This window comes from Dermacentor silvarum, chromosome 6, assembly GCF_013339745.2.
Source record: "Dermacentor silvarum isolate Dsil-2018 chromosome 6, BIME_Dsil_1.4, whole genome shotgun sequence".
NCBI classification, from domain to species: domain Eukaryota; kingdom Metazoa; phylum Arthropoda; class Arachnida; order Ixodida; family Ixodidae; genus Dermacentor; species Dermacentor silvarum.
The window spans coordinates 127,177,160-127,205,154 of record NC_051159.1 but is presented as its reverse complement, the minus strand read 5'-3'; the positions used below and the strand labels follow the sequence as shown (position 1 = coordinate 127,205,154).

Below are 27,995 nucleotides of genomic sequence, written 5' to 3'. Positions count from 1 at the left end.
ACCCAGCTATATGTCAGAGCACCATCTCTAAGGTTGCCCATCATTGAAAGTCAGCGGATGTACGTGCAAAACCCCAGCGAAAACACATTAAGTTTGAGCCGTCTACAACAGAAGTTCCTTTAATATATTGACTCCATGATTTGCTGGGAATATATGGCAATATTCCCAGCAAATATATGGGATTTGCTGGGAATATATATATATATATATATATATATATATATATATATATATATATATATATATATATAGTATTTGGGCGTTTCTAGCCTGAAAACATTGCAGTACATGTTTTCAGAGGCGAAATACCAGCGTCGTGGCTATTTCTTTAATAGGGACTGCGCTTGTTTTGCGTCAAAAAAATTTTTTTTACAATTTCAGGATTTTGTTGTTGAAAAGTCGTGCACACAAAATGTCGTTGATTCACGGGGGTAGCCCAGTGGACAAGGCGTTGCGCTGCTGAGCTCGAGGTTGCGAGATCGATACGGGCCGTGGAATCCACATTTCAAAGGGGGAGATTGCCAAAGAGGCTCGTGAACTTGTATTTAGGTGCAAGTTAAATAACCCTCAGATGGACAAAATAACCTGGTGTCCCACTCTATACGCCGTGCCTAACAATCTGATCGTGGTGTTCTGCCACGTAAAACCCCAGAATTTAGCTAATTTAATGAAACGTCTTTACGTTGAAGATGTTGGGTTGGGCCGAATCTAACCTGTCATTTTGTTGCTCTTAACATGCTTTTTGGAATCGAGTGTGTTTCGTCAAAATCATTTTGCGGTCTGCCCAACAGGACAATTTCTTCCGTGTATCAAAATTGGAACGCTTGAGGTAAAACGCGATTAGTGGCTCCCGTGCCCTGGGAAGGCTTGAACTAGGGCTGGACGATTGATCGATTCACCTTTAGATTAGCCAATTAAGTATTTCATGTCAACTATTTCTTTGTATCGCGATTAATCGGTTAATCTCACATGACGAAAATCAGGCAAGTGCCGGCATTGAAGCCTCCGCTTCTCTCGCTGAACAGCAAGGAAGGGAACGAGCTCCGACTGCGCCCACACATGCGCGATTCACTTGCGACAAAAATATGTCAAACTGTTTAGTTTCCATATCTCTCGTTTAGCGCTTTGCGTGTCAATAAGCAAATGAACGCGCAGTTTCATTCAAAGTAGTGACGAACAATATGCAGAGGCTCCTTCTATAAATAGCGATGAAGTTAGAAGGCCCTTGCAAGACATGACCAGGGGAAAAATGGCTGGAGAAAATGGAATAACAGTCAAAGATGGAGGAGATATCATGCTTGAAAAGCTTGCGGCCCGTTATACGCAGTGCCTCACAACTTCAAGCGTACCAGAGAGCTGGAAGAACGCCAACATTGTACTAGTCCATAAGAAGGGAGACGTTAAAGAATTGAAGAACTATAGACCCATTAGCTTGCTTTCAGTATTGTATAAAATATTCACCAAGATAATTTCTAATAGAATCAGGGCAACACTTCAGTCAACCAAGAGAACAGGCTGGCTTCAGGAAGGGATATTCTACGATGGATCATATCCTTATCATCAATCAGGTAATAGAGAAATCTGCGGAGTACAATCAACCTCTCTATATGGCTTTCAGAGATTATGAAAAGGCATTCGATTCAGTAGAGATACCAGCAGTCATAGATGCATTCCATAATCAAGGAGTACAGGAGGCATACGTAAATATCTTGGCAAATATCTACAAGTATTCCACAGCTACCTTGGTTCTCCACCAGAAAAGTAGAAAGTTACCTGTCAAGAAAGGGGTCAGGCAAGGAGACACGATCTCTCCAATGCTGTTCACTGCATGCTTAGAAGAAGTATTCAAGCCCTTAGAGTGGGAAGGCTTAGGAAGTGAGGATCAACGCTGAATATCTCAGCTACCGTCGGTTTGCAGATGACATTGTCCTATTCAGCAACAATGAGAACGAATTGCAACAAATGATTGAGGACCTTAACCGAGAAAGTGTAAGAGCTAGTGCGGTTGAAGATTAATATGCAGAAGACAAAGATAATGTTCAATAGCCTGGCAAGGGAACAAGAATACAGGGTCGCCAATGAGCCTCTAGAGTCTGTGAAGGAGTACGTTTATCTAGGTTAATTACTCACTAGGCGACCCTGATCATGAGAACGAAACTTACAGAAAAATAAAATTGGGTTGGAGTTCATACGGCAAGCATTGCCAAATCCTAATTGGAAGCTTACCACTGTCATTGAAAAGAAAAGTGTACAATCATTGCATTTTACCGGTGCTAACAAATGGGGCAGAAACGTGGAGGTTAACAAAGAAGCTCGAGAACAATTTAAGGACCGCACAAAGAGCAATGGCACGAAAACTGTTAGGCTTAACGTTAAGAGACAGCAAGAGAGCGGTGTGGATCAGAGCAATCGGAGATAGCCGATATTCTAGTTGGCATTAAAAGAAAAAATGGAGCTGGGCAGGCAATATAATGCGTAGGATGGATAACCGGTGGACCATTAGAGTTACAGAATGGATACCAAGAGAAGGGAAGCGCAGTCGAGGACGGCAGAAAACTAAGTGGGCTGATGAAGTTGGGAAATTTGCAGGCGCAAGTTGGAATCAGCTAGCGCAAGACAGGGGTAACTGGAGATCGCAGGGTGATGCCTTCGTCCTGCAGTGGACATATATAGGCTGATGATGACGATGAAGCAAATTAAATGAACGCTCTACTGCCAGAGAACGTTAACAAGCTTCCTTGCCTCCGCAGTTGGACGAATGATTGCGTTTGAATGAGTTTGACACGCTTGAATGCCCACTTACGCGGAGTGTCGTTCAAGTAATAATAAAGGCAACTTTCGATTCAAATAGCACGGTTACTTCTCTCTTCAACGTGTATACGTATCGTGACAAATCACCGTCCTTGCTTTTTTTTCCGCTTATGTATATGTAGATACACAAACTCGATTAGTCGATGACTTAATCGATTAAAAGGTACGGGTAAAAAGTTTTAATCGACGTCCAGCCCTAGTTTGAACTGATGCCATCATGCACAGCTAGCAATGTATAAGACAGCACGTCACAATGATCCGCTTATCTCTAAGCTATCGCCACGCACTCTACAGACGTGTCGCTCGATCATCTAAGATTTTCTTATAAAAATCATGGCTATTACTTAGCTTGCTCAGAGTCATTTTGCAGCATATGATTGCTAAAAAAAAAGAAATCTTGCTGTCACGTGACGTGCTTTCAAAGTTTCCGCAAGTACGTGAAACAAGGTTCTGCGAGAATATTATTATAAAAGTTATTTTTTGTGTATAGCTGCACAGCTTCGCCTACTAAACCTAGAAAAGTTTGTCATCAATATGTGGCGGTGTTTTATTGGAAATTTAAATCAGAGAAAGTGCTTTCAGAGTCACAAATTTAGCGCGATCCTGTGAACCTAATCATTTATTACTGGGAAAATTATTATGTATTTGTTCATTGTAATCACTTTACTTGAATGTCCTGCAGCAATACTTTACAGTAAAAGCTTTCTTGCACCCATACATTGTACGGATATTTCTGAGAAAAACCTGACAAGGCGTACCAAAATGACAATCTTGGTCCATTTTCAGCCCTGATTTTCGGAATTAGGTGCTTCATGTAAAAACATGATGCAAGGTGCATTTGATAGGCCTGTTTGACGGCGTTCAAGTTCTGAGCATATCTCATTTTTATTTGTTTTAAGCGACATGAATTTTTGAAACTGTCGTCTGCAACCACGCTCGGCGTAGTTTCGCACCACTACTTCACCGCACAGCACGCGCAGCGTGCTTCGCATTTCCTCAGCAACGTGAATTCCCTCAGCGTTTGAGAGCTCGGCTGTGTTGCCCAGTCCCAAAAGCCATTATAAATACTGTATTTGTCTTGTCTTCCTGTCGTGCTTCCCAGAGAGAGAGAGAGAGAGAGAGAAATAGAAGAGAGGAAAGGCAGGGAGGTCAACCAGACGCACGTCCGGTTTGCTACCCTGAACTGGGGGAAAGGAATATAGGGTGAAAAGAAAGCAGAGCATTCCAGAAGGCCGGGAGGCCGGGCGTGTGTTCTTGGAATTCGCTTCTTTTATCGCAGCCAGTGGTTTTTTTTTTCCCCCTTACATTTCGGTTGACACGCCTCTCCGAAAATCTTTCACACTCAGGGCGCACGCTGGAAAGATATTTAGTACAAATGAAGTGTTTATCCCGGATAAAGATGCAGAAAGTGGATAAGCAGTGTCGGCGAGTAATTCCGCGCGTGGCATGCAATAGAGCTCCATGGTGAAAAGGCGTGCAAATTAACTATAATGTGACATTCAAGACAGCTACAAAATAATCGTCCTCATCGTCATCATCGTTGCTTGCCTGTATCGTGTGAACTGCAGAAAAACACGCCTCTACTTTGGTTCTCTAAAAAACCGTGCGTTGTGCTTAACGAGCGCAATATACGGCCATGATCTTTTTATTTATAAATTTATTCGACTAGCCCCAAACAACGAAAGTCGAATTGGATCTGTCAAAACTTTTATTCGAAGCCTGTTCTCCCAGAGCGACTTTGTTAATTAGACACTTTATATTCTTGCTTCGCTGATAACGAAGTCCGGTGGACAGCGCATGTCGACATCGGTTCAAAATTGTGTGAAGTCCTCTCATTTCCATAGTTGGAAGGGGCTGCACTAAACCTACGGGCAAACAAAACGACTTCTTTTTTTCTTGAACTCTCGCAGCATTATGATGCCTCAGGGATCTATGACCGGAAGACAAGGCACATACAATATATATGATGTTTTTTGGGGGGGACAGGGCCAACACAGTAGAGCTCTCAGATGCTGAGGAAATTCGAGATGGACAGTCCCGCGCAGCGCGTGCGGGGCTGATTGAAGCACGAAAGCCAATGAGCTGCGCAGTGAAGTGCTGGTGCAGAACTATGCCGAGCCTGCTGGTTGAGGGGCCAATTAAAAAAAAAAATCATACCTCGCTTAAAACATAAGTCAAAATGAGGTAATGACGGAACTGGACCAACAACAAACACGCCTGTCTAATGCACGTTGAGATACACTTTTACATGAAGCAGCTCACTGCGAAAACCAGGGCTGAAAGTGGACCAACACCGACGTTTTGGTATATTTGTCAGGTTTTTAAAGAAAATCCGTACGATGTATTGGCGCAAGAAAATTTTTACTGTAAAGTGTTGCTCCAGAACATTTTTGGTAATGTAATCGCAACGAACAAATGCATAGTAATTAGACGAATAAAAAATTGTCAATTTGGCAAATTTTACCGAAAATTGAGGCTCTGAAAGCCCCTTTTCTGACCCAAATTGCCAATAAACACAACTATACATTGAAGACAAACCTTTATAGGGTCAACAGGTGAAGACGTGCGGCGTTAAATACCAAAATAACTTTTATTGCGATAGCAATTATATGGACACTTCAACCGGATTTCTGCCGTCGCCGTCGCCGTGAGGTTCCCTATAGATAAAATCTTCGCCGCGTGCCGTATGCCCGAGCGGAAGCGTGCGGGGACGCGCGCTAGCACGGAGAGCGAACACACTCAATCTCCCACGCGCAAGCAAGGAAGCGGGAAGCCAGCGCCGGAGGGAGCGCGGGGGGGGGGGGGGGGGGGGGGGGCGCACTTTCACTCTGCCAACAACCGCGCTCGCACCGTCTCTTATCTCCACACGGCTCTGACCTTTATGCGCCGTGCATTCGCCGCTCAGTTTCCGTTGAAGCGATAGACCGCACGTACCTTCGCCGCTGCGGCGTATTCGCTTGCTGCCAGAGTTTTGACGGTCGTTGTCTGCAATCATTCAGTGTGATCTATTCATGTTTGTGCGCGCTCACACCACGCTTGTTCATTCAGTTAGTAATAGTCGGGCCACATTTTCCAACGCACGCTACACATGCAATGCTGCCCGGATCGGCAGTGCAGCTAGCGCTACAGGTGTGTCCCTTCGCACGCGCTGCCCACGGGAAGCGCTTCTCATCAACACCACCGTTTCACACGCGCCTTCTCGTGGTCATCGAGTCTCTCTTCATGTCGGTCTACTTACGCCGCAGCACACCTGCTTACTTAATCAGCTCATGTTTATACTACAATTCATATTGCTACCAAAGCCGCTCACCTTACTTCGTATGACATTGCTGTGTTGCTATCGCATTCATTGCTTCGCCCTTAGGGCGAAACTGTGACATTTTTATAATTAACTTTCTCGCAGAACGCTATCGCATGACAACCACTTTTGAAGCACGTTACGTGACAACCTACTCTATTTTCAACAGAATTATACCACGAAATACCTCTGAGGAAGGTAGAAAATAGTTACTTCTTACAAGGAAATCTGAAATCGTCGAGCATGGACATGCTTGGGACATTTGCAGTGGTGGGAATGGCCAAGAGCGTTGTGGTGCAATTTTGTTGCAGGAAAAATCATAATTCGGAACAGATTTTTTGGAAGTCAACAATAATTATTCTAAATGGTTATCGGCCGGAGACTATTTATGAGCGTCCAAAATGGTTCCATAGTACCGGCGTACATCATCGCGAATATTCTCGAGCAAGATAATCGGCCTACGCTACCGCTCACGAACAAATTACAACCATCACGCGGCCACACTGAGTCAACCAGCGCACTCGAAAAAGAAAACACTGCGCGTTCTCAGCGGCAAAGCAAGCCACACAATGCCACAACAAACCCGAGGCAATACAGTCACGTGTGGTACGCAAGACGGCCATTCGAGCAATATTATTTTATGTCTAAAGTTGTCTAGCTGGTAAAATGGCCTTTACCTCCAAATACGCTGCGTTACCAGAACACACAGGTAAACGCGACACAGCAAAGAAGCTAACAACATGCAAGCAGGTAAGTGTAATTTTGCTGAGTGACATGTCCAATGTCGCCGCGCCGAACGCGCGAAGTGCGCGTCGTCGGCATGAGGAACGCCTCTCCCACCAAGGCCGCACAGCCGCTACGCAGCACGTACATGCATGGGGGACACGCCAGCAACGCGAAATGGGCCGAGCGTGCACAACTACAGGCCCAACAGAACTTCATCCACGCATTGCATGTCCACGCACAACCCATGATATGGCGCGTAATCCAATCCAATGTGCGCTTGCGCACATTGGATTGGATTGGCCCAATGACCCTTTCGCTCATTTAGCTTTACGAATGGCATGAGATGCGACTGCACTCTTTGTACTGGGAGGTGGCAACCACCACCTGACTTGACCAGCCCTCCTTTTCGTCGTGGCCTCAGAGATGCGCGGCGCGACTTGTCCTGGAACCGCTTCCGAGCAGCTTCTCGCATTTGTAGCACGGATGTAGCCGTATTAACAGAATGCAGCAGATTAGAGCAATTGTATAGCAGCCTTCCCACCACTGCATTGGGTGTGAAATGACCCGGTATACGAACGCATTGTTGCGTCGCTCTCTCCAGTTTTTCGCTCCTGCGCAGATATCTAATCCGCTCACTTTGATATGCCTCCTCCAAACTGACTGCCCTTCCAGTAATCTTTATCTCGGCGCGCACGCGCTCACGTAATTTTGCGCAAACGTTTGCAAGGTATATCGTGCACGGCGCGCCAACTTCCACGGAGAAAGAGGCTGTAGTGAATCACTCTTCCGACGGCCTTTGCGACTCTGTCTTATCTTATCGCCGAACTGCAAACAATTCGAAACGCCAGTTTCCTTTATCACCTCTCAGCAAAGGCAAGGGAAGACAGCATGACTGCATGCAGGTCCACCCCTTTTACTCGTAAAGATATATGCGCGTAGACGTTTGCGTCCGTACCTTGCTCGCACCTTAACGTTACGCTGCATAAGGGCTTGCTGTATAATATTATTATCACAATGAGGAAGAATTCGGTCGTAGTTGTACATGCTCTTGGTTATAAATTGCGCAATATGAGACAAGCTTGGTCACCAAAAGTACTGGCTGCTTGGAAATGTTCCTTTAAAAAAAGAAAAGAAAGAAAGGAAAAGAAGAAAGAAGGAAGCGAGAAAATGTCGATGAGAAAAGAGAAAATTACGAAATGCCATATACGAAGATAAAAACGTTCAGAGAAAGCAAAGAAACCAATGGGATACATAGGCATACGTGATATAGAAAGAAGACGACTACGGAAAGCACGGAAGACTTGCGAGACTCTGGAAGAGGCCACGCAATCCTTATAAACAAAGGGTCTATATCAAAAGCAGTGTTGCGATTTTAGCGATTTTGTAGCCTGATTTAGCGACTTCTAGGTTTTATTAACGACAAAGTTTTATATTTAGCGACCGTCGACTTCTTTCAGCGACCTAATAGAACAACAGGCGACATTTTAGTGATTTCGAATCATAAAGGTTGCTTCGTGAATGACTTCCTAGAACACGCTTTATTATTAAATAAGCTACACACAAAAAAAAGGGGGCGGCTGAAATTGGCTGTATGGCACGTGATCTCTGAACAGTTGACCTCACAACGGCCTGCAGCCCTGCACTCGCGCGCAGGCCACACTTTGCGTTTCTGGGCGCTTAGGAAAACAGGCCTCGCGTTGAGCTTAGAAATTGCGATTTTGAAATTTTGCTTTTTTCAGTCTTTACAACACATATGAGAGAGGAGGGCCCTAGCGCTGTTTGACGCTGTCGTTTCTAGTAGTACGTTGAATCGGTAGATGTTTCGCGAGCATAGCATTAAATTAAATTAGGAAAGCTTACAGCAATAAGCTTTATTTGTGAGATTCAGAACGCATGCAGGTGAATAATAGGACAAATCAACTGTATAAAGGCGTTAACATATCATAGCGAATGGGTTTGTTCACGCGAATCGGAACACACCGGGCAAATCAATACTGCGCGGATCTTTCAGGTGGATCCACAGGCAGCAACGTAGTAATGGACACGATAAAGGTCCTGCAATTGTCATGGCCGCGTTAACAACGTACATGGCCAGGGTCGTGTACTTATATTTGGGTGCACGTTAAAGAACCCCAGGTGGTCCAAGTTATTCCGGAGTCCCCCACTACGGCGTGCCTCATAATCAGATGGCGGTTGTGGCACGTAAAACTCCATGATTTTAACACAGGGGCCTTACAGTTTCACGTCTTAAATATACCACTTTGAATGCACTATCACAAGTACGCTTGCACTCTCTTGACCCTAACTTGAGGCTTCGCCTACCGCCTGGACTCTCCCGTCGCAAAACAACTTTACTGTGTCGCATGTGGTCGGGCGTCGCATTTACCAACGCCTATTCGTTCCTAATAGGGATGACCAACAGTGCGGCGTGCAATTTGTGCGGGTGCGACGAGACTCTCGAGCACTTTCTGTGTCACTGTCCAGTCCTTTGACACTCAACGACGTACTCTCCAAGCTAAACTCAACCTGTTAGATAAGCGTATATGCTCTCGGAAGAAAAGATTCTTGGGCCATATGGCCTATGCATTCTTGCATGCAAAATGCCTACGAAAAGCCCTTCTGCAGTTCCTGAAGCATACTGGATTGTACGAACGCTTGTAACAGCGTAGATTCTTCTGTGACTGTCTCTGCAAATGACTGACTCTATTATTTTCCTTTTCTCTCCTTATCTATTCTTCCCCTTTCCCCTCCCCAAATGTAGGGTAGCCAACCGGGCACGTCCTTGGTTAACCTCCCTACCTTTCCATCTTCATTTCTCTTTCTCTCTATCCCAAGCACATAATCCAATATTTAAACGTAAGTGTTCTGCGCTCTTCGTGCAACTAATTTCATTAATATCGTTAACGAAGTTGTCTAATAAAAATACTTCAGTGTTTCACACGGGTACGTGAAGACAACTCTATTTTACTTTATGATTAACAATAAATACCGATTTTTCAGAGTCCGCTTACAAGGGGTTGTTCAGGCAGCTTTAAATTGCAATATAATACCGTTCTTGAAGTGTGCAGAAAGGCGCACTCGTAAAGCTCACCTGCTACTATACGCTTCCCCTCACAACGGATATGGCGTCACATAACGTTTTGTTCCGCCGGAAGTATTCCCTCGTCCCACAGATGGCGCTAAGGAAGTGAGCCGCCGATGAACCGCCATGTTTTGAAGGTATGGGCTTCTGTGGAAGCTTCGCTACTACCTTGCCCTAACTTTCCTGCCGAGGTGATATGAAGGAAAGCGGAAGACTATAACACCAGAATAGAAAACTGTGCGACAACAGTATATATCTAGAAACGGGTTAGTTCGCCCTGAAGCGGGCAGGCCGTGTATGCCGTCATGTCGGGCTTTGACGTATTTTCCGTGAAACACAAGTCTGCGGGAGATCTAAAAAAAAAAAAAAAAGAAAGGAGAAAAGAAAACAGAAAAGAAAAAGTAATTCTGCGGTAAAAAGCTATCCCTTGTTGTATTCGCTTAACTTTAGCTTGCGCTTTGGTCTTCAGTGTACCTTTCTTTCTTCCAAGCTCACTTTGTAGGCTATGCAAACAACGTGCCAAGAAATTGGGCATAGCGGCACGGGCAAATGCAAAACACTGACCGGGTATAGCCAGAGGAGCTGGCAATTACTGTTATATCATATAAGCACGTCGGAAGACCTACAGGCTGGTAACGGAACATATACTCAGACGGCCTCACCTTGAACGGCTTATCTATATAGGCGAGACCGAGAGTTGGTTTGTGACGGTTACGTCAGTACGGGAGGAAACATTTACACCAGCAGATAAGCAAATGAATACGAAATTGCAAGAGCCCTCGATATTTCGATTTAACATAGCATAGACTCGAGCTTCTAGTCGGAGCACTGCAGGACAAGGGTGTGTTTCAGGTAAAGAAATGGCCTGACAGAGGATGCGCCGAACGAGACACCCTAGAAAGGCAGCCGCGGCACTAATTTCGCTTTCGTCGTCGTCTCCAAATAGGCGTCGAATGCAAGATGGGGGTCACAACGGCTGCTGCGCGGGTCGCCCTCTTCGCCCGCTGACCTCGAAACGGCGGCGGCGGCGACAAAGACCCGGAAAGGAGGGAGTCTGGCGGAAATGGAAAGTATAGCCGCCGCCGCTGCTTCCGCCGTCTGGCACGACACGACCCTTCTTTTTATCCTCGTCGCGTTGCTCGTCGACTTTCGCGTGCCTGCAGCGTGCGGAGCTCGCTTTCAGAATGCGTTCGCGCGAGTGCGCCCGTCCGCGGAAGATTAAAGGGCGCACCAGGCTTGCGGGGTTAGACATATAGCTTGAAAGAGATTTAGGGGGGGAGGGGGGGGGGGGATTTCTGTCCTTTGAACTAACACAGTTTTCATTTTGTTTACACCGGTAACTGTGAAGGGTAATTCACCCAGGTTTCCTGGGGGGTATTCTGTAAGAGTACACACCTAGTGGACTGTCCATTTCGGCTGTCACCGATTGGTTCCAGCTGCACGAGCGAGAAGGAGTCAGCCAGTCTCCTTCGCGCTCGTGCAGCTGGAGCCCAATCGACGACAGCCGAAATGGACAGTCCACTAGGTGGACTCGTCGAAACTTTGGTCTATGACTGCCCAAGCAGGAACTCTGCAGCCATTGCAGTGAGTATACATGCACGTTATACTATACTGTCTTGTTTGGGAAACTACCATGCGGACATTGACACTATGTCACGACTTGGAAGCATCGTATCAAGGCGAGTGATGCCTGCTCAACCGAGCTTCCGAGGTACCATGATCAGTCTCTCATTGTGATTCCTTTTATTTCCAGGCTCTTATTAGTGCAGCAAGACTGACTGGTTGACTATTGCATATGGTCAGTTGACCACGATAAAGTGATTTACCATATGCCCGAGCGGGCATATTCGGTGACAGACGGAGTTGCTAATCCTCGCATTGGGCGACATTGTATTCATGTACAGTGACCGAGATCAGTAGCCGAGTCTAATTTAAGAACAATGCCGGACATGCAGCGTAAAAACCAATCTGTCTGCTGTTGCGATATAATATTCGCAAATCCCTTCGCCTAATGACGTCCCACAGAACGCGACGCGAGTAGAGATAAACGGCACGCTAAACAGACCCAGCCCACCACGTTTATCGGCCTTATACCGGAAGAGCCAACATTAGCGCCTCCGTTTTCACGCCTTCTGAAAACGGTCGCCCGGCCATGTACGCTCTGCGTGGCTCGAGTGTTTGACGTACAGAGGCGAAGCCTCCCCCCCCCCCCCCCCCCCCCCCCCTCCCAGTCGGGTACCGATAGTCTGTGCGCGTCGTTTCCAGCGGAAGTGGGCCCCCTAGAAGAGCACGAGACGGGCGGTGCTTACGTCTCCTGTGGAGAGCAGATTGGTCCGCCCAACGAGGCCCCGCATGTCCAACGACTCGGGACAGCCCCGAAAAGACGAGACACAACAGCCTCTGCGCTCTATCGCTGCCCTCCACTCCACAAAAGCGTCCCCCACCGCCTCCTTCTCTGGCCCCGCTCCGGTCGGACGCTTCCGCCAACGGACCCCGCTGTCCAAAAAAAAAAAAAAAAAAAAATCCATTTGCCCACAGTGCCTGCCCAGCGAGAATGTGACGACTGGGCACTGCGCGGGAAGCCAATGTGTATGGCCGTCTCTTTTCCCGGCAGCCTCACCGACAACCCCCCCCCCCCCCCCCTTTACCTCCCCCCAACCTATGGTAACCTCCCTCCCCACACTTCTGAGCCACGCCGTTTCACGGTTGCTTGGCGCTGTCCATTAGGAAGCGGTGGACGGACTTCTGTGCTAGCCCCGCCGAGAACCATCACTGGTGGCCACAGTGACGGGCTATAGTGATGCATCTGCTGCCGCGAACTGCTGGGAGGGGGAGCGAGTGCACCGCCGCCCTGTGAATGGTCACTGCTTTCGGTAGGTCCACCTGACCCCCTCTCGCGTGCAGAGCAGGTGAGTGGTGGACGCGCGTGGCAACCGAGGCACGTGACAGATGTCGTGTCAGTGGGGACGGCGACTCACGGAGCAACGGCTCGTCGGAACGCTCCGGTCACGTTTCGCCAAGGCATTTAGGGGAGGGAGGTCAAGGAGAGCGGTCCTGCTGGCGGAACGGCATCTTCAATTATTTCGAACGGGGCACCAAAGAAAATTGTGAGTTCGGTATAGCGGACATACATCGTAGTTTAAAAACAGCAAATAGAAAGCTTTAACCAAAAGTGCATGCCTAATGTTGAAGGAAAAAGTGTTAAAGCGAAAGACGAGTGGTGGAGCCACATTCGCATTCTCAAGGCTGTCTGCGACGTCACGGGTGATGTGAAGCCCTTTACCGAGAAAGTCAGTGTCTAATTATTAGAGTAAATGATTACGTTACATTCATAAGTCAACGTAAACTCAGCACGAGAGCTTTCCCAAGATCCTCGTGCTAAACAAAGAAATAAAGAAGCTAAAATTCATGAAAATGCCTCTTCTGTGTACAGGCTCTTCTTAATTTTGGCTGCACCAAATCTTTTAAAACTTGCCTGTGGCACGTAGCACAATTCTAATCTTTGATGTAAATTACTCGATGAGACGGTCATTACTTCTACGAGAAATCAAAATGCTTAATACCACAATTATTATAATTGCGTTAATTAACGTTTTAAATAATTTACTTTACAGCACATATTTCAATCTACAAATTGTAGCTAGTGAGTAGGCAAAACACACCGACTTAGAACGAATTCTCAAGTCTACGCCAGCTTAGAGATATTAATTTTCAATGTGTCCGACGAAATGCATTGGCATTCCAGTTACTTTTGTGCTGTAATGCATAAAACAGCGTTTTCTTAGAAAAAATAAGTGGAACAACCGTGCATATTTTAACGCAGGTCTGCCGCTGCATATCTTGAAGCCAGTGCCATCCTCAGAATTTGTTCAATGTCGATATGCCTTGCGTATTCACTAGCTGCAATTCGTAGATGAAAATATGTGCCGTAAAGTAATTAATTACAACGTTAATTACCATAGTTGTCTTATATTCAAGTAAGCATCTTGATTTCTCCTAGAAGTAATGGCCGCCTAATCCAGTAACTTAGATCAAGGGTAAGAATTGTGCTATCTGCCACAGGCAATTATTAAAGAACTTGGTGCGCAGCTTAAAAAGAAAGAAAAAAAGAGAGAGCTCCCTCTATAACACCACTCAGTGACGCCCATCGGCGCCACTGCTTGGCGCCAAAGTCGACACTTAACATTCAAGGACACATGGCATAAGGCATGTGTCTGCTGCAGCAGACAGACAAAGAACTTTTATTTTGTCCTGAGAAGACGACTGAGTTCCCCCGTCAGGGGGCATCGTCTGCGGGCCGCACCCACGATAGAGCCGGGAGGTTGAGACTCTCGGCGATCTCGTGGCTCTCTGGACAGCCCTGAGCTGCTGTGCTGCAGCAATAATTCGGAGGCCACTCAGCACATCATAACCGTATGCCAAGGTATTCACCCAGTGAGACCAGTAGGTAACGTACACCTTCCAGAAGCGCTTGGGTTTAAAGTTGACGGAAGCATCATCAACCTGTCAGCAGTCGAGATAAGCAGAATACGTTTAGAATATTGGTGGGAAAGAAATCAAGGAAGAGATTAATACAACAGGATCCGTTACAGGCAGCGGTACAAGGTAGATAACTTTTGAGGCAGAGAAAAAAGATTAAGGAGATGTATATCCAAAAAAAGCTAGATTGAAAAGCATGTACAGAATACCAGATTAACTAAGGCAGGCTAGGTGACTATTTGTGATCGCCCCGTTTCAGAGGGGGTGCATATAAATCATCATCATCGTCGTCAAAATTTGAGCTTCATATTCTGTAATGGGTAATATCTTACAAACAACGGTAGCTTGCGTTCATGGCAGACCATTTTCAGAATTACCATATTGGAATGCCAGATTCATAAGACATCGCAGTATAGAGCGCAACGTAGGCATTGCTGCAATTGTTAATGATAACTAACCTGCACAAACGGCTTTAGACTTAGTTGGTCTCAAATGTGATCATGTGCTGCGACCGTGAACAGCCGTGATCGTGTGCCTGCTATCTATCTATCTCTACTATCTTATCTTTCTACCTCTCCCTCCAGCCCCCCACCGTAGGGTGTTTGAGTTTAGTGCTTCTACCGTGCGATAACCAATGGCGTTGTCCGTAAGATAAGAACATGCACAACCGTAAGAGGCCAGAAGCAGCGAAACTGCGCGTTGTATATACTGCCGGTAATGCTGCTGCTTGTCAATCTCATGGTGCTAAATATTTTAATATGTGCATAACTACTTAACATTATCCAACTCTGCGCATTTATTCGCTGTGTGAACGTTAATTCGATTATGCGATGTATAACGGACGCGGTGTTTCTCTAGCGCCGCTGAACTTCGGCATTATATTGACGAGTATGCTTCTGCTATTTTGTTACCTCCTGCAGATGTTACCGCAGGGATCAAAGACGTCAACTTAGAGTAGCGATTAGTTCTCCCAACTTGTAATTTACAAATTGGCAGAACGTCTCCCAACGTCACGCAACTTGGCAGAAGGCCGCGGGTTCGAGTACCGGCAGCGGTATAGCCGTATTTCGATGGGTTCGAAATGTAAAACATGCTGGTGTACAGATCATTCAGAGAAAGAGAGAGAAAACTTTCTGACGCAACGCGGAGATTTCAAAGGGCGTGTGTTTAATCGCGCGCGTCGGCTACATGATATATACTCATCAAATGGAAGAGGCTGACGGATTGAAAGGCCATAGGAGAGACAGAAGGTGGGCGAAATAAAGAAAAAAACGAGAGAAAGAAACAGGGCATGAAAAAGGTGGACTTAGTGTGACGCGGTTGTAAAAACGAAGTTTGGTCATTCAAATGTGTATAAAGCATTTCCTATAGTATACGCAAAGCATTGGTATATAGGCGTTGAAGAAAACAAGTGGACATAATTAAGGCGTGTCTCAAAGCCCCCATGCCGCTTTAGGACATTGAATTCGATCAGTCAATATCACACGCCTTTTAATATTTAATCTCTGCGAGTACCATTTTTTTACGTTCGCAACAAAAAAAAAGTACAATCACTTGCGTAAATCGCAGGGCAGATCGATTGGCACATTAAGCAACGCATGAGTATTATACACACTAGCAGATTTTTCGTGCTCAGACGTCGGGACTTGGACGTGCGCCTGAAGTATACTTACAGAACGAGAAGCTTATTTCGTGCTTTGGCACCGTTGCACCATTGCATACATGCCACACAAGCTGCACGAAACTTTGCGCAGATAAACGCCCTGCACGCTTAAGAAAAGTTTTCCGCGGGAAAGTTTCTCGATGAATGCCGGCGTATACAGTATAAGAAGCCCGGGGCGTTTTCGGCGTCCTCGATGCGGCGGTGCACTTGAATGGAAGCAAGATCAAAATAAAAGAAAACAAAGCAATAATAAAAAAAAAAAACAAGAAGGTGAGCGTGCTGCATTGAAATGACAGAGGCGTGAGCGTGAAGCTGTGCAAGGCAGCATACTGGTGCTGCGTATAGCGACGAGACGAGATATCGCAAGCCTTCATCAAAGCCATGCAAGGGAAGTTCACGTTCAGGCTCCCTTTCGAGAAAACCCTTTTAATGGAGGCGGGAAAAGAGGAAAGACGATCTTTCGGTATCGGGCGGATGTGTGTGTATATATAGATATATTGTGCGCGCGCGAAAGACAGGCGATCATTCGTCCTGGCGTGAAACCGCTTTAGGGCATGGTGGCGCATCGTTTGCCTCGGTGGTTCGTGAAGGTTCGTGTATACATGATGAGCCCATTGTGCCGAGCGGTTCTAAGGAGTGGTTTGGTTGGACTGCGCATAGCGTTGTTCGCTCGAATATGAGCACAGACAATTATTTACCATGCTGCCCGAACTGGCGAAGCGAGCTCTTTTATAGGGGGGTGCAAACGGTGACTGATGGAGTTTAACGTCCCAATGCGACTCAGGGGATGTACGCGACGCGGCAGCGTATATATATATATATATATATATATATATATATATACATGGTTGCAGATTAATTATTGCCACCTGGGGTTCCTTAAGTGCCTCTAAAGCTCGGTACACGCACATATTTCGCATTCAACCAGGCCAGGAACCGCTGTGACGACTCCATGGTCAACTCAATCCGTATTCTAGAACTTTCCTCCAATTTCCTAACCACTTGATCTATAGCCGTCGACTCGAATGAACTGCATGGCGGCATGAAGGTGCGTTTCTCAAGCAAGTGCTGCTCGTATATTTGGAGCCACTGAGGAGCGGCGCCATTAGGAGCCGCCTGCCGAAACTGTCACAAGCCGACGTCCCTTTGTGAATACCGCAGGGTAATTTGTATACATATACAGCTAAAGAAGCTAATGTTTGCAGACTCTGATGACTGACTTCAATGGGAGCAATTTCAAATACGAGCGAATAGTTAAACCAAACGGCCAATGACTGGATGAGGTAGGGTATCAGTGGGTGAGAGAGATGAGTGACTGTAATCGAGCGGGGGCGCGCGATATATTTGCTGTTGGCCAATCTGTGCTTGCATAGCGCGCTGCATTGATTCTGACTGAGAATCTCGTTTCGGCCCGGTATTTCTCCACACCGTATACGCCACATTACCCGACTCATCTAGCAAAACCACAAGGCGGTGCGACATGTACGGCCAACAAATTTAAGACCCTCAATATGCGACATATCGCCCGCTCCAACCTTATAATAAGCCTCGGTTGCGCATCAGTCACCACAGTGTGATGCCACGCACACTGCGCACCAAACCCCATATAGTGCCCTCCAGAAAGTGTGTATCGCATCACCCAGAAGAATTGCACGAAATGGTGACGAACATGCGTACGGTCTCCCAGCTCCTTTATAGCGACCATCACTTGGGATAATGCGCACAAAAGCATGCTGACCGGTTCGCATCGAAAGTGCGAACCAGAAAACTGCTGGCTCCACATCGATGCATGCTGCGCTTTAGCGCACTTTAATTTGTTCGAACGCTTTAACATAGAGGTGCAGCACCAGAATCATCATCATCAGCAGTCACCTATAGATATTTATGTCCACTGCAGGACGAAGGCCTCTCCATATGCGATCTCCAATTACCCCTGTCTTGCGCTATAGCGATTCCAACTTGCGCCTGAAAATTTCATAACTTCATCACCCCACCTAGTTTTCTGCCGTCCTCGACTGCGCTTTCTCTCGGTATTCATTCTTTAACTCTAATGATCCACCGGTTATCCATCCTAAGCATTACATGGTCCGCCCAGCTCCATTTTTTTTCTCTTAATGTCAATTAGAATATCGGCTATCCCCGTTTGCTCTCTGATCCCCACCAAGCTATCTTCCTTTCTCTTAACGTTAGGCCGAACATTTTTCGTTCCATCGCTCTTTGTGCGGTCCTTAACGTGTTCTCGAGCTTCTTTGTTAACCTCCAAGTTTCTGCCCTATATGTTAGCACCGGTAGAATGCAATGATTGCACACTTTTCTTTTCAACGACAGCGGTGCGCTCCAAGTCAGGATTTGGTAATGCCTTCCGTATGGACTCCAACCCAATTTTATTATTCTGTAAATTTTCTTCTCATGATCAGGGTCGGCTGTGAGTAATTGACCTAGAATAAACTTACTCTTTTACGGACTTTAGAGGCTCACTGGCGATCCTGAATTCTTGTTCCCTTGCCAGGCTATTGAACATTATCTTTGTCTTCTTCAACCCCACTCTTGCACTTTCTCGGTTAAGGTCCACAATCATTCGTTGTAATTCGTCCCCATTGTTGCTGAATAGGACAATGTCATCTGCAAACCGAAGTTTGCTGAGAGTACCAGGTTACTATCAGTGTCCTCAGGGTACTCTCAGTAGGGAAAGAGCACCAGGGTTCTCTTCCTCTAAGTCTCTTCTTTTTCCAGACCTTCTTCTTGTATATACTAACCACAGTGTCGACGACGGTAACACGCTACACAGTGAAAACAAAGTTACGTCGCAGCTTATCTGACCGGCGCACCACGGGCTCGTTTGTTAGGGAAACGCGCGAGGAACGCGTAGTATATATGCACCAACACGACCGCCATCACATAAATAAGTCTATATACTGCACCAAATACACGAAACCACGTCTCTGCAAGCCCTCTGGTGCGGGCTGCCGGGGATGTTCTTGTTCCAGCCAATAACTTCGGCTTACACGCTCGTGTTTTCCGACTCTTTTGGACTTATTATACCTGGCCCGGAGGAAACAGAGAAATAACAGAAGAGGAAATAAAAGAGAACTGTCGGGGCCGAAGGAAGACAATACCGGAGCCGTATTTCCATCGGGGGCCCGCTTGGCAAGTGCTCAGGCGTGCACGGGAACGGGCTATAGGCGTCCCTTCCAAAGAGCGCCGTCACACTAACTCAAATTCGTATACGGCGCGCGCGCTCGTCCGTCCTCAGACAGCCACGCAGCGATGCCCGGCCGCGACGGCGCGAACGCAGATAGAATCGGCCGACCATTCTATCAGTGCATATAGGGTGGCGCCGGGCCGACAGTATATCTGCCGCTGACTGCATAATAGCTCGTATACACAGGCGCACATTCACTCCTCCGCCTTTTGCTCGCCCCTTCCGAGCCGAGCCTAAAAAAAAACATACAAAGACCAATAACGCCGCTCTATTAGCGGCCTCTGGAGGCCGCATACTGACGCACGTGTCGAACGCGGCGGCAGAGACGGCGTTTGTCGGCGTTGTTTTGCTTTCGCCCTTCGGCGGCCGTGTGTCTCTCGGGGCGACGCATTGTCTCTGACGTTTTGCGATGAGTTACGCTCGTTTGTCCGACGCGCGGGCCGCGCAAGCGCGCGCCGTCTCGAGAATGGCGGTAAATCTTTTCGGCCGCGCCGACTGAACGACGACGATGACGTCGGCGCGGGGGAAACTATTTCTTTCGTCGGACACCATGCCGCCACGGCGTGTAGGTATCGGGAATCGACTATACCTGCTTGGCTTGGGAGGCCAGCGAAGTCGAGTCACGCACTCAGGCTGTCCCATATAGGTGCACGCGCACACACACACACACACACACACACACACACACACACACACACACACACACACACACACACACACACACACACACACACACACACACACACACGCACGCACGCACGCACACGCACGCACACGCACGCACACACACACACACACACACACACACACACACACACACACACACACACACACACACACACACACACACACACACACACACACACACACACACACACACACACACACACACACACACACACACACACACACACACACACACACACACACACACAACAGAGAGAGAACTGATGCGGTGCGCACCTTTGGTGTATCTCGTGCGTATACTCTTCCCGTCTTGCAGGTTGCAATGCATTGTGTGTGTTCGCTGCTTCTTGTTCAGATGCTCGGGAGGAACGGACAACTTCGAGCTCCTTGGAATTATAGGATGCAGCTTATTAAATTAACAAAGGTGCACATGCCGGCTTAATTATACTTCGCCTTCTTTCTAATGCAAGAAGGAATGCACTAGCGTGCAAGAGGCAATGGACAGGCACCTTATCGTACGTCGGCGTAACATACAAATTGCTGTCAAAACAACAGCTCTTGAAATTTTGAGAACGAGAACACATATTTCCGCGCGCCATTGAAATCTAGGACGCGCTAGATTAAGAGGTATAGAAGTGCAGACAACATATCTAATTTCTTATGCACATGCTGCATGGATTTGAAAACTAAATAAATATTTAGTAAAGCAATGCGCTACCTGTCCGTGGAGAATGGACAGGCCGTTTATTCGTAACATGCTCGTGACACTAGAAGCGCTGTAGCTGCAGCGTCGGTGTAATTCAATTTTACTGTCAGTGCATCACCACATGATGTGTACTGTTTCTGACAAGTACAGTCATGGGGCATTACATCAGAGGTGGCCTTTAACAAGCAGTGGATGATTTCTTTGATGCAATTTACAAGTGATCGGGACTGTTTATACGATGATCACGCGATCATTCAGCGCGGTACGTGCATGACATATATACAAGCGAAATAGAGCGTTAAATTGTTTTCCATAATGAGAAGATAGTTATAGGGAGAAGCAGCTAGTTGGAAAATGTGTCACCTTACTCGTTAGTACTCGTTAAAATAGAGTAACAAGCTCATCTCGCAGAGGTCACTCGAGGGTGGCGAGAGCGGGATTCGCTGCGAAGAACAAATCACTGTATCGGGAATGCGGTCTATAAGCGCATCGAGTGATGGCGAAGCATTCTTCGGCGCTGGTCTATAGCGGTCGCTCACTTGTATCTGCATGCGAATGGGTTGCAGCTGCCAGTGTGCGTTGAGGTAGGCGTCATCACGAAGTGACCGGTGTATCGAGCGAAGGAGGACAAGCCCAAGAGGGAGATATACATATAAAATATGTATCGAAAGGCAAGCAGGCTAACCAGAAGTATGATTCTCTTTGGCTGCCCCACACATACAACATAGGGAATGGGCAAGGGGGTATATACACAAAGAGATAGAAGCCGCCTATAAGTAAATGCGACAATAGTGATCCCATTTCTTAGCGCATTACGGTAACACTATACGCAATATCACACGTGGCGCATACCCCTTCATCCGAAAAACATGCCGGAAACTGTTTCCGGTGAGTTAGTTTCGCGCTTAACTGGAAGACAGAACACGCCGACATGCTATATCTCACGTGGTTTGCTCGTCACCCGATATGACACGTGAGCGCATAAATGCGTACCGCGTGACGCGACTTTCCACCCCCTTACCGGAGAGCTAATGCGATTCGACTTCCTATGCGCATCACCGCTGCTTACATGAACGCCATGCACTATAATTGCGATGCGATATGCGCCTCACTGTCACATTCGTGTAAACGTAGCTATATATAGGGAGAGTGCGACAGAAGCTGATCTTCTAAATTTTTCAGCCAGGACGCCTGGTCTTGAGATGTCGTTATTGTTATGCGAGGTAGGGTTCCATAAACGTATAAGGATGCGCGCTGAAACACAGCTCATTGTGAGCGGAAGAAGCACATTTCATTGGGAAACAAGATACACCAACGATACTTCGTTATTAAGAATGGTATACACAGTGTGCCGAAAAAGGCTTTCTTTTCTTATTTAACAAATTTTCAAAGATATGCAAGGTATTATACCAACTTCTAAATAAATATTTGGTTCTGCGAAGGGCCAATAAATAATACAATGGACGGCATATTACTCCCCAGTCGCCTCAATGCATATAGACCATATATCCATCAGCAGTGATGCTCTCGTTCAATAAATATTCAATTTGTTGAACTTTACCTTGAATGGGCGAAACAAATTGCGTGGAACTATTGAGGTGGAACATATGTTAAATCCCTTTACAGCCACATACTTCTCGCTTGCGCGCCGGAATGGAGGCATATGCAATATTCCTTATAAAATATCGCCAACATTCCTAGCCGTGCTTTTTCTTTCTTTAATTTCTACGCCGCCTTTCGTTCACACCTCGATATCAGGGCAAAGTCAAACAGCCATAGGCCAAATTGAAGTCGGGCCTATTGAATGGATTCATTTAGAGGCCACGAAAAATCAGCGCCAGCCCAATAACAGCCCGCAGGAGGCACGTATATGCAGTCGGTCCAGATTTCCGTATATAGAGCGATGAATCAACGCGTCGCGATGCAAAGAAATCGACATCTGCGCGTTGCTGGTCGGTTTGAGAGACAATGCTTGCGACCAGCCAAAGCAGCTAGGCAAGCAAAAATACGATGGCGGTTTTTCTTTTCTTTTTTTTTTTCTTTTTTTTAAACTGTGGATGAATGCTCCTCTCGCAGCAAATGAGGTCACGAGTCGAAAAAAATCGCTGAAGTCTGCTGTCTCTCTTGCTGTGCGTCCAAGACGCAAGTGTGGATGACTGTACAGCAATTGGAGCTGGAGAGAGAAAAAAAGACGTAAGGCTTTTCTTTCCCTTCTTTGTCGGGCGCCTGCGCTGATGAAAGGAATACCTGACGCCATGTTTGGTTCGAGGCCATGCAGCGCTTGCACACAGTTTCCGATGGTATATGGTGAACAAGGTGGCAAGATCTATAGTATACGCAAAAGAGATCTCTGTTCCTTTATACACGCTCGGAAAGGCACTCTTATGTAGCACGTACTGAACAACAGAAAGTTGTATTCGGAATTTTTCATGCTACTCTACAATTTTCTCAAGGCCACTTTTTTCATCAATTACAATATTTGAGAAGTTGATTAATCGATTCAGAGTAATTATCTAATTAGGCGGAATGTAAAGAAATCTGAGTATCTGCAAGCGACGGCAAAGAACATTACCTTAGCTCTATCCAGCTATACGTAGCATATGCATATTTTTTTTTAAAATTGGCCCAAGTTAATGAAACACCCTGTTTAATTTGTCTCATATCGATACTTAGCATCCTTCTGGTTTCTTTTTTAATTATTAAATTAAGGCATTTTAGGCTGCCCATTATTTTGCAGTTGCACAGGCTATGCACAGAACCGTGCAATCATGTCAGAGCCGTAACGTTAATAGCTACAGCCGTGGTCATAATTTTATGCTACGCACACCTGATTTTCTCTTTCCATATGGGTATAATTTATTTTATGAGCTGATCCGGAGATATGTGTTCCTTATTTCAATCTAACCTTTGTACAAGCTTGTTTCTCTCTATCGCTCTCTTTTTTTTGTTTGCACACTTCGATTTTGGGAATATTTACTGTATGCTTTTGTCTCTGCTTTTGGCCCCATGTCCCTACTGGCACAAAAAGATATGTTCGTTATTCCCCCCCCCCCCCCCCCTAAATGTGCGTGTATTGACCCTTTTCGCGGCGATCCCGTGGGCGCTGCCATGTTTGATCACGTGGTCACGCGTCCATTGCTTGCCTCAACTGCCTCCGTTGCCTCCTTGTTTACAATGGAAGTGTATGATGCCGGCGCGGATTAGAAAACTTCTGTTTTCTGAGATATCGTAGACGGTGACTAAGTGGACGACACGAACCTTTGATCAAAGCTTCAGAGAACATGCAAAAGCGCTTTCGGAGCTGATTAAACTATGTCCAAATGGCGCAAGCTGAGTATATGGTGCTTGTTCTAAAAGCGGGGCTAAATATGTATTCCAAGCTATCCAAACATTCCTCTCATGAATTTAGTCAGGATTAGTGCGTTTTGCTCTTTGTTCTTTATTCGGCAAGCATTTTGAAGCAGTGGCTTGTCAGTTTCTGACTCAGTGAAGTTCCTCGGTGCGGCCACTATCTGATCATTTTCTGCCTAATCGCTCGCGGGCGTGCTCAGTTACGATATATTTGTTCTTGCTGCGCACAATTCTTGAAACGTAGCTGTTTTGTACATTGTAATACCTTGTAGCAAATATATATTGAAGCTAGTAACTCGCCTACTCTTGTGGACCGTCACGAAACACTCAGCTTCGACCATTCGTGCGCCATAGGTGTAGTCCGTCATTTAGTTGCGTATACAGTGCGCCTATATTCAAGTGTGCGCCCATCCACTTATTCGTGATACGTCGGCGATAGAATGGGCGTAAGTTTTCCTGCCATTTGGGACAGATGTGTATAGATAACGTGCGCGAAACTTACAATGACAGGAAGCGGCGCTACTCCCTTTGTAATTGTTTAACGAGTGGTACTCTCTTGTCGACGTTCTGGGGATGAAGCCCTTTCTTTGAAGGTTAGCGATACAAGGCTGGCGGATGAGCAAATTTCTGTATCCTCGAGGAAAGCCGTACATCACGAAGTTCCGGTAACACGTTCGGACAGTTGCAGCAGCGGTCCGCGAACTTGGCCACACAGATTCATTCTATTCCTTAACATGCCAGTCACTATTTTTGCAGCCAACTACTGCACACGTCTTCAATCCACATGATTCAATCTAGCATGATTGGAGCACAGTGTGTTGGCGAAAACTCAGTTGCATTTCCGACAGCTGATCGCACAGAAGCAAGGTAGAAGCGGTAATGGTTTCGTATTCGTGCGCGGTCGTTGAGGAGAGTTATGGCGCGCCGCTGTGAGCGCCATCTCGTTTTTCTAAAACAAACTGCTCCGCGAAAAGGGTCAATATATACGGAGTACTGTTCACGAATTGCGGCGCGCGTGGTCATATATGCATCATACCAGGGAGCCCGCGTGAACTCTTCCTTTGTTCAGCAGACAGCAAATTTGAATTACACCTTTACATACACGCTCTTCTATACGTGTATCGACTTTCCAGTGCACTTTCCCCTGGCGATATTCGCTGATCACAAAAGTGGCGGACTGCCCCTGGAGATTTGCTCGATTCTCTCCGGGCGTGACGCTGCCATTGTGTCTACTTCGGCGAAAGGCATCCATGCGTAGCCGTCAAAGAGAAGTGCCGGAAAGACCGTGCTGTTACCAACCGCTAAAGTGGACTCCCTACAAGCTTGCTGATAGAAGCGAGTGTCAAGGGCACATCCGGAGAAAGCTCAATTTACGATTCACTATAACGTGAAGGGCGTCGACACGACGGCGTGGAGGTGTCATTGCAGTGACGAGATCAGCAGGAGAACGGCGTTCATACTCGTTCGTACAAAAAGAGAATTTCCGTTAGCACAGAAAAAAAAAAAAAGAAGCGGTTTCCACAAAAGTGAGCGCGCCCTTAAACCATTACACGTTTTCAGCAACGGCTCGTGTGCACTGGCATCGTTGCCTCGGATAATTGTGCTGGCCATAAACGTATAGGGTGACAGCAATGATAATGACATTGAGGGATGAAGAACGTTGTGCTCTGGTGCCACTGCAAAGAACGTACGTCCCGGAAAGGATAGATCAAGTATCCCCTACGAGACACGCAAGAAGCGGAGAAGAGGTTCACGCGCAAAAGTAGTTCACGCTGAGCGAGAAGGCCAATGCAGACGAATAAGAACGCGATGGAAGTGAAAGTGAATCAGCACAGTTGTATACAGTCCTTTGAGAGACGGAAACACGCAGTGGAGGAAACAAGTGCGTTAACGAAACAGAAACGAGATACTTGAGTGAATAGGGAATAAGAAGCAACACCGTGTTAGCGAAATTTCATTCGGTGGGACATTTAAGCGCGTTTGAAGCCGTGTCTCATGTAGCAATTGGTTCGGCGTGGCAGTGGCATCACTTATGCATTTGTGAGGGTGTGATGAGGCGGACTCTTACTGCTCACTTAATTTTCCGATGCTCACGAATGCTTCAAAGCTCAACAAACAAAGTGAAGTCATTTGTTCCCGTGACTCGCGTAACCTAGAAATCCCGAGGGGCGCAAACAGTTCGCGAAAGATACAGCTGCTCGTAGAGAACGGGGCTGCTGCTAAAGCCACACAAGATTTCACCGTGCCTTAGAGTGAGAACACGGCACGACGCTCTGCATTTAGAGTTTCCTCAGAACTCCTTCGTTTAAACCGTCGCCCCCGAGATAAGTAGCAATGATTGATCTCGGAGGTAAAGTCATGGTTGGTGGTGCGACTGACCAGAGAATGTTAATAGTTGAAAGGCAAGCCCGGTTTGAGCCCCGAGTGACGAACCTGCCAAAGTACTGCAGATTTCGAGTATAGTCTCGCCTCTACCTCACCATTGCTTCGTAATGCTTCCCCGACACTGAGTTACCGACCACTGACCATCAAATAAGAAATAAAATCAAAGAAAATGCTGCACCATGGTCGCGGCAGCCATCGAATTCAGGACTTCAAGAACCCGATACTTTCCATGCCATGACCTTACAAGCAAATCATGGGTTAATACGAGCTACCGCTGCTTGCAAAACACGTAGCACGTGTTGGGGGAATAACAAGGTGCCCATCGACGATGACTTTGCAGCTGTGCAAGAAATACCGAGAGAAAAAAAGTTCGTAATTATGGCCAGAGAAACAGAAAGCTGTCACGTGAGACATCGACAAAGATGGTGAATATATTGCGTAAGAACGGAGACAACGACGGTGATGAGAATAATTCAAACGGGTTGTCGACATTACCAATATACATTGCGGTATATTTCGAGCTATAGATCTTCTGGTATGATACAGAGGTTCGTTTTTGTGTTCTCCTGCAAGCTAATTTTCGCAACAACGCTCAACTTACTTCCAATTATCGTTTTCAACTCCATCATCATCATCATCATCATCATCATCATCATCATCATCATCATAACTACCACCACCCACCACCAAACCCCTCCCCCCCTTCCATCACTATATTCATCGTTATCATCAAGTCGACCTGCTGCACGAACACCGCTCCTAGAGAATTGCAAGTTATTGTTTTCTCGTCTACAGGACGTTACGTTGCTTTCTTGCTTATTGATCTTCAGTATGCGCCTAAATCTTTCGTTGAGCCACTGTATACACTTCAGAATGCACTGGTACGGAAACAAGGCCACAGTGTCATTTGTACATACCAGCTGTTCGAAAAATCGCACGATTCATGTGCGTCCGCACTCACCTTGAAAAGACTTGCCTAGTGAAGCTTGGGCATCAGCATTCAGTGGCTGCTGTCCCAGTGGGCAAGGTGACACCTCGTCGACCGCCGTGCACATCGAAGTAAGTTCGAAGTCCAAAGGATGCGTCCCAGGAATTCCTCGAGCTGCTCCTTGACAAGTAATCCACAGGCACACGCGATATTGCCTAGCTTCCAGCATCGACTCGTATGCCTGCAAAGAGATGAAAAACAAAGAATTAGTCTCACAAACACTCGGGGCAGCACTGTATAGCGCACTACGACGCCTACACATTTATGCCCGTTGTTTACGCGCCCTGTATTGGAAGAAAATGCAGAGACAATATTAAAACTGTTACTAACGTCTGACGGCAGTAGAGGTTTCGTGAATGTAGCAATGCGATCGAGGGTAAGGAGTAAAAAAATGACTGGCCATGTAGTATATAGCTACGTGATGCTTTCAGGCGACGACAACGACAACAACATTAACAACGACGACGACGACGACAACGACAACGACGACGACAACAACAACAACAACAACAACAACAACAACAACAACAACAACAACACACAACAACAACAACAACAACAACAACAACAACAACAAACAACAACAACAACAACAACAACAACAACAACAACAACAA

General features: G+C 46.5%; 1 protein-coding gene across 1 annotated transcript in view; it reads right to left on the bottom strand.

The window, feature by feature from the left end:
- LOC125946399 (uncharacterized) overlaps nucleotides 1-27,995 on the bottom strand; it is a 176,959-nt gene that overhangs the window by 30,972 nt on the left and 117,992 nt on the right. The window contains exon 4 of the mRNA XM_049669461.1: nucleotides 27,352-27,559. Coding sequence (XP_049525418.1) covers nucleotides 27,352-27,559 — 208 coding nt within the window. The remainder of the gene's footprint in view (nucleotides 1-27,351; nucleotides 27,560-27,995) is intronic.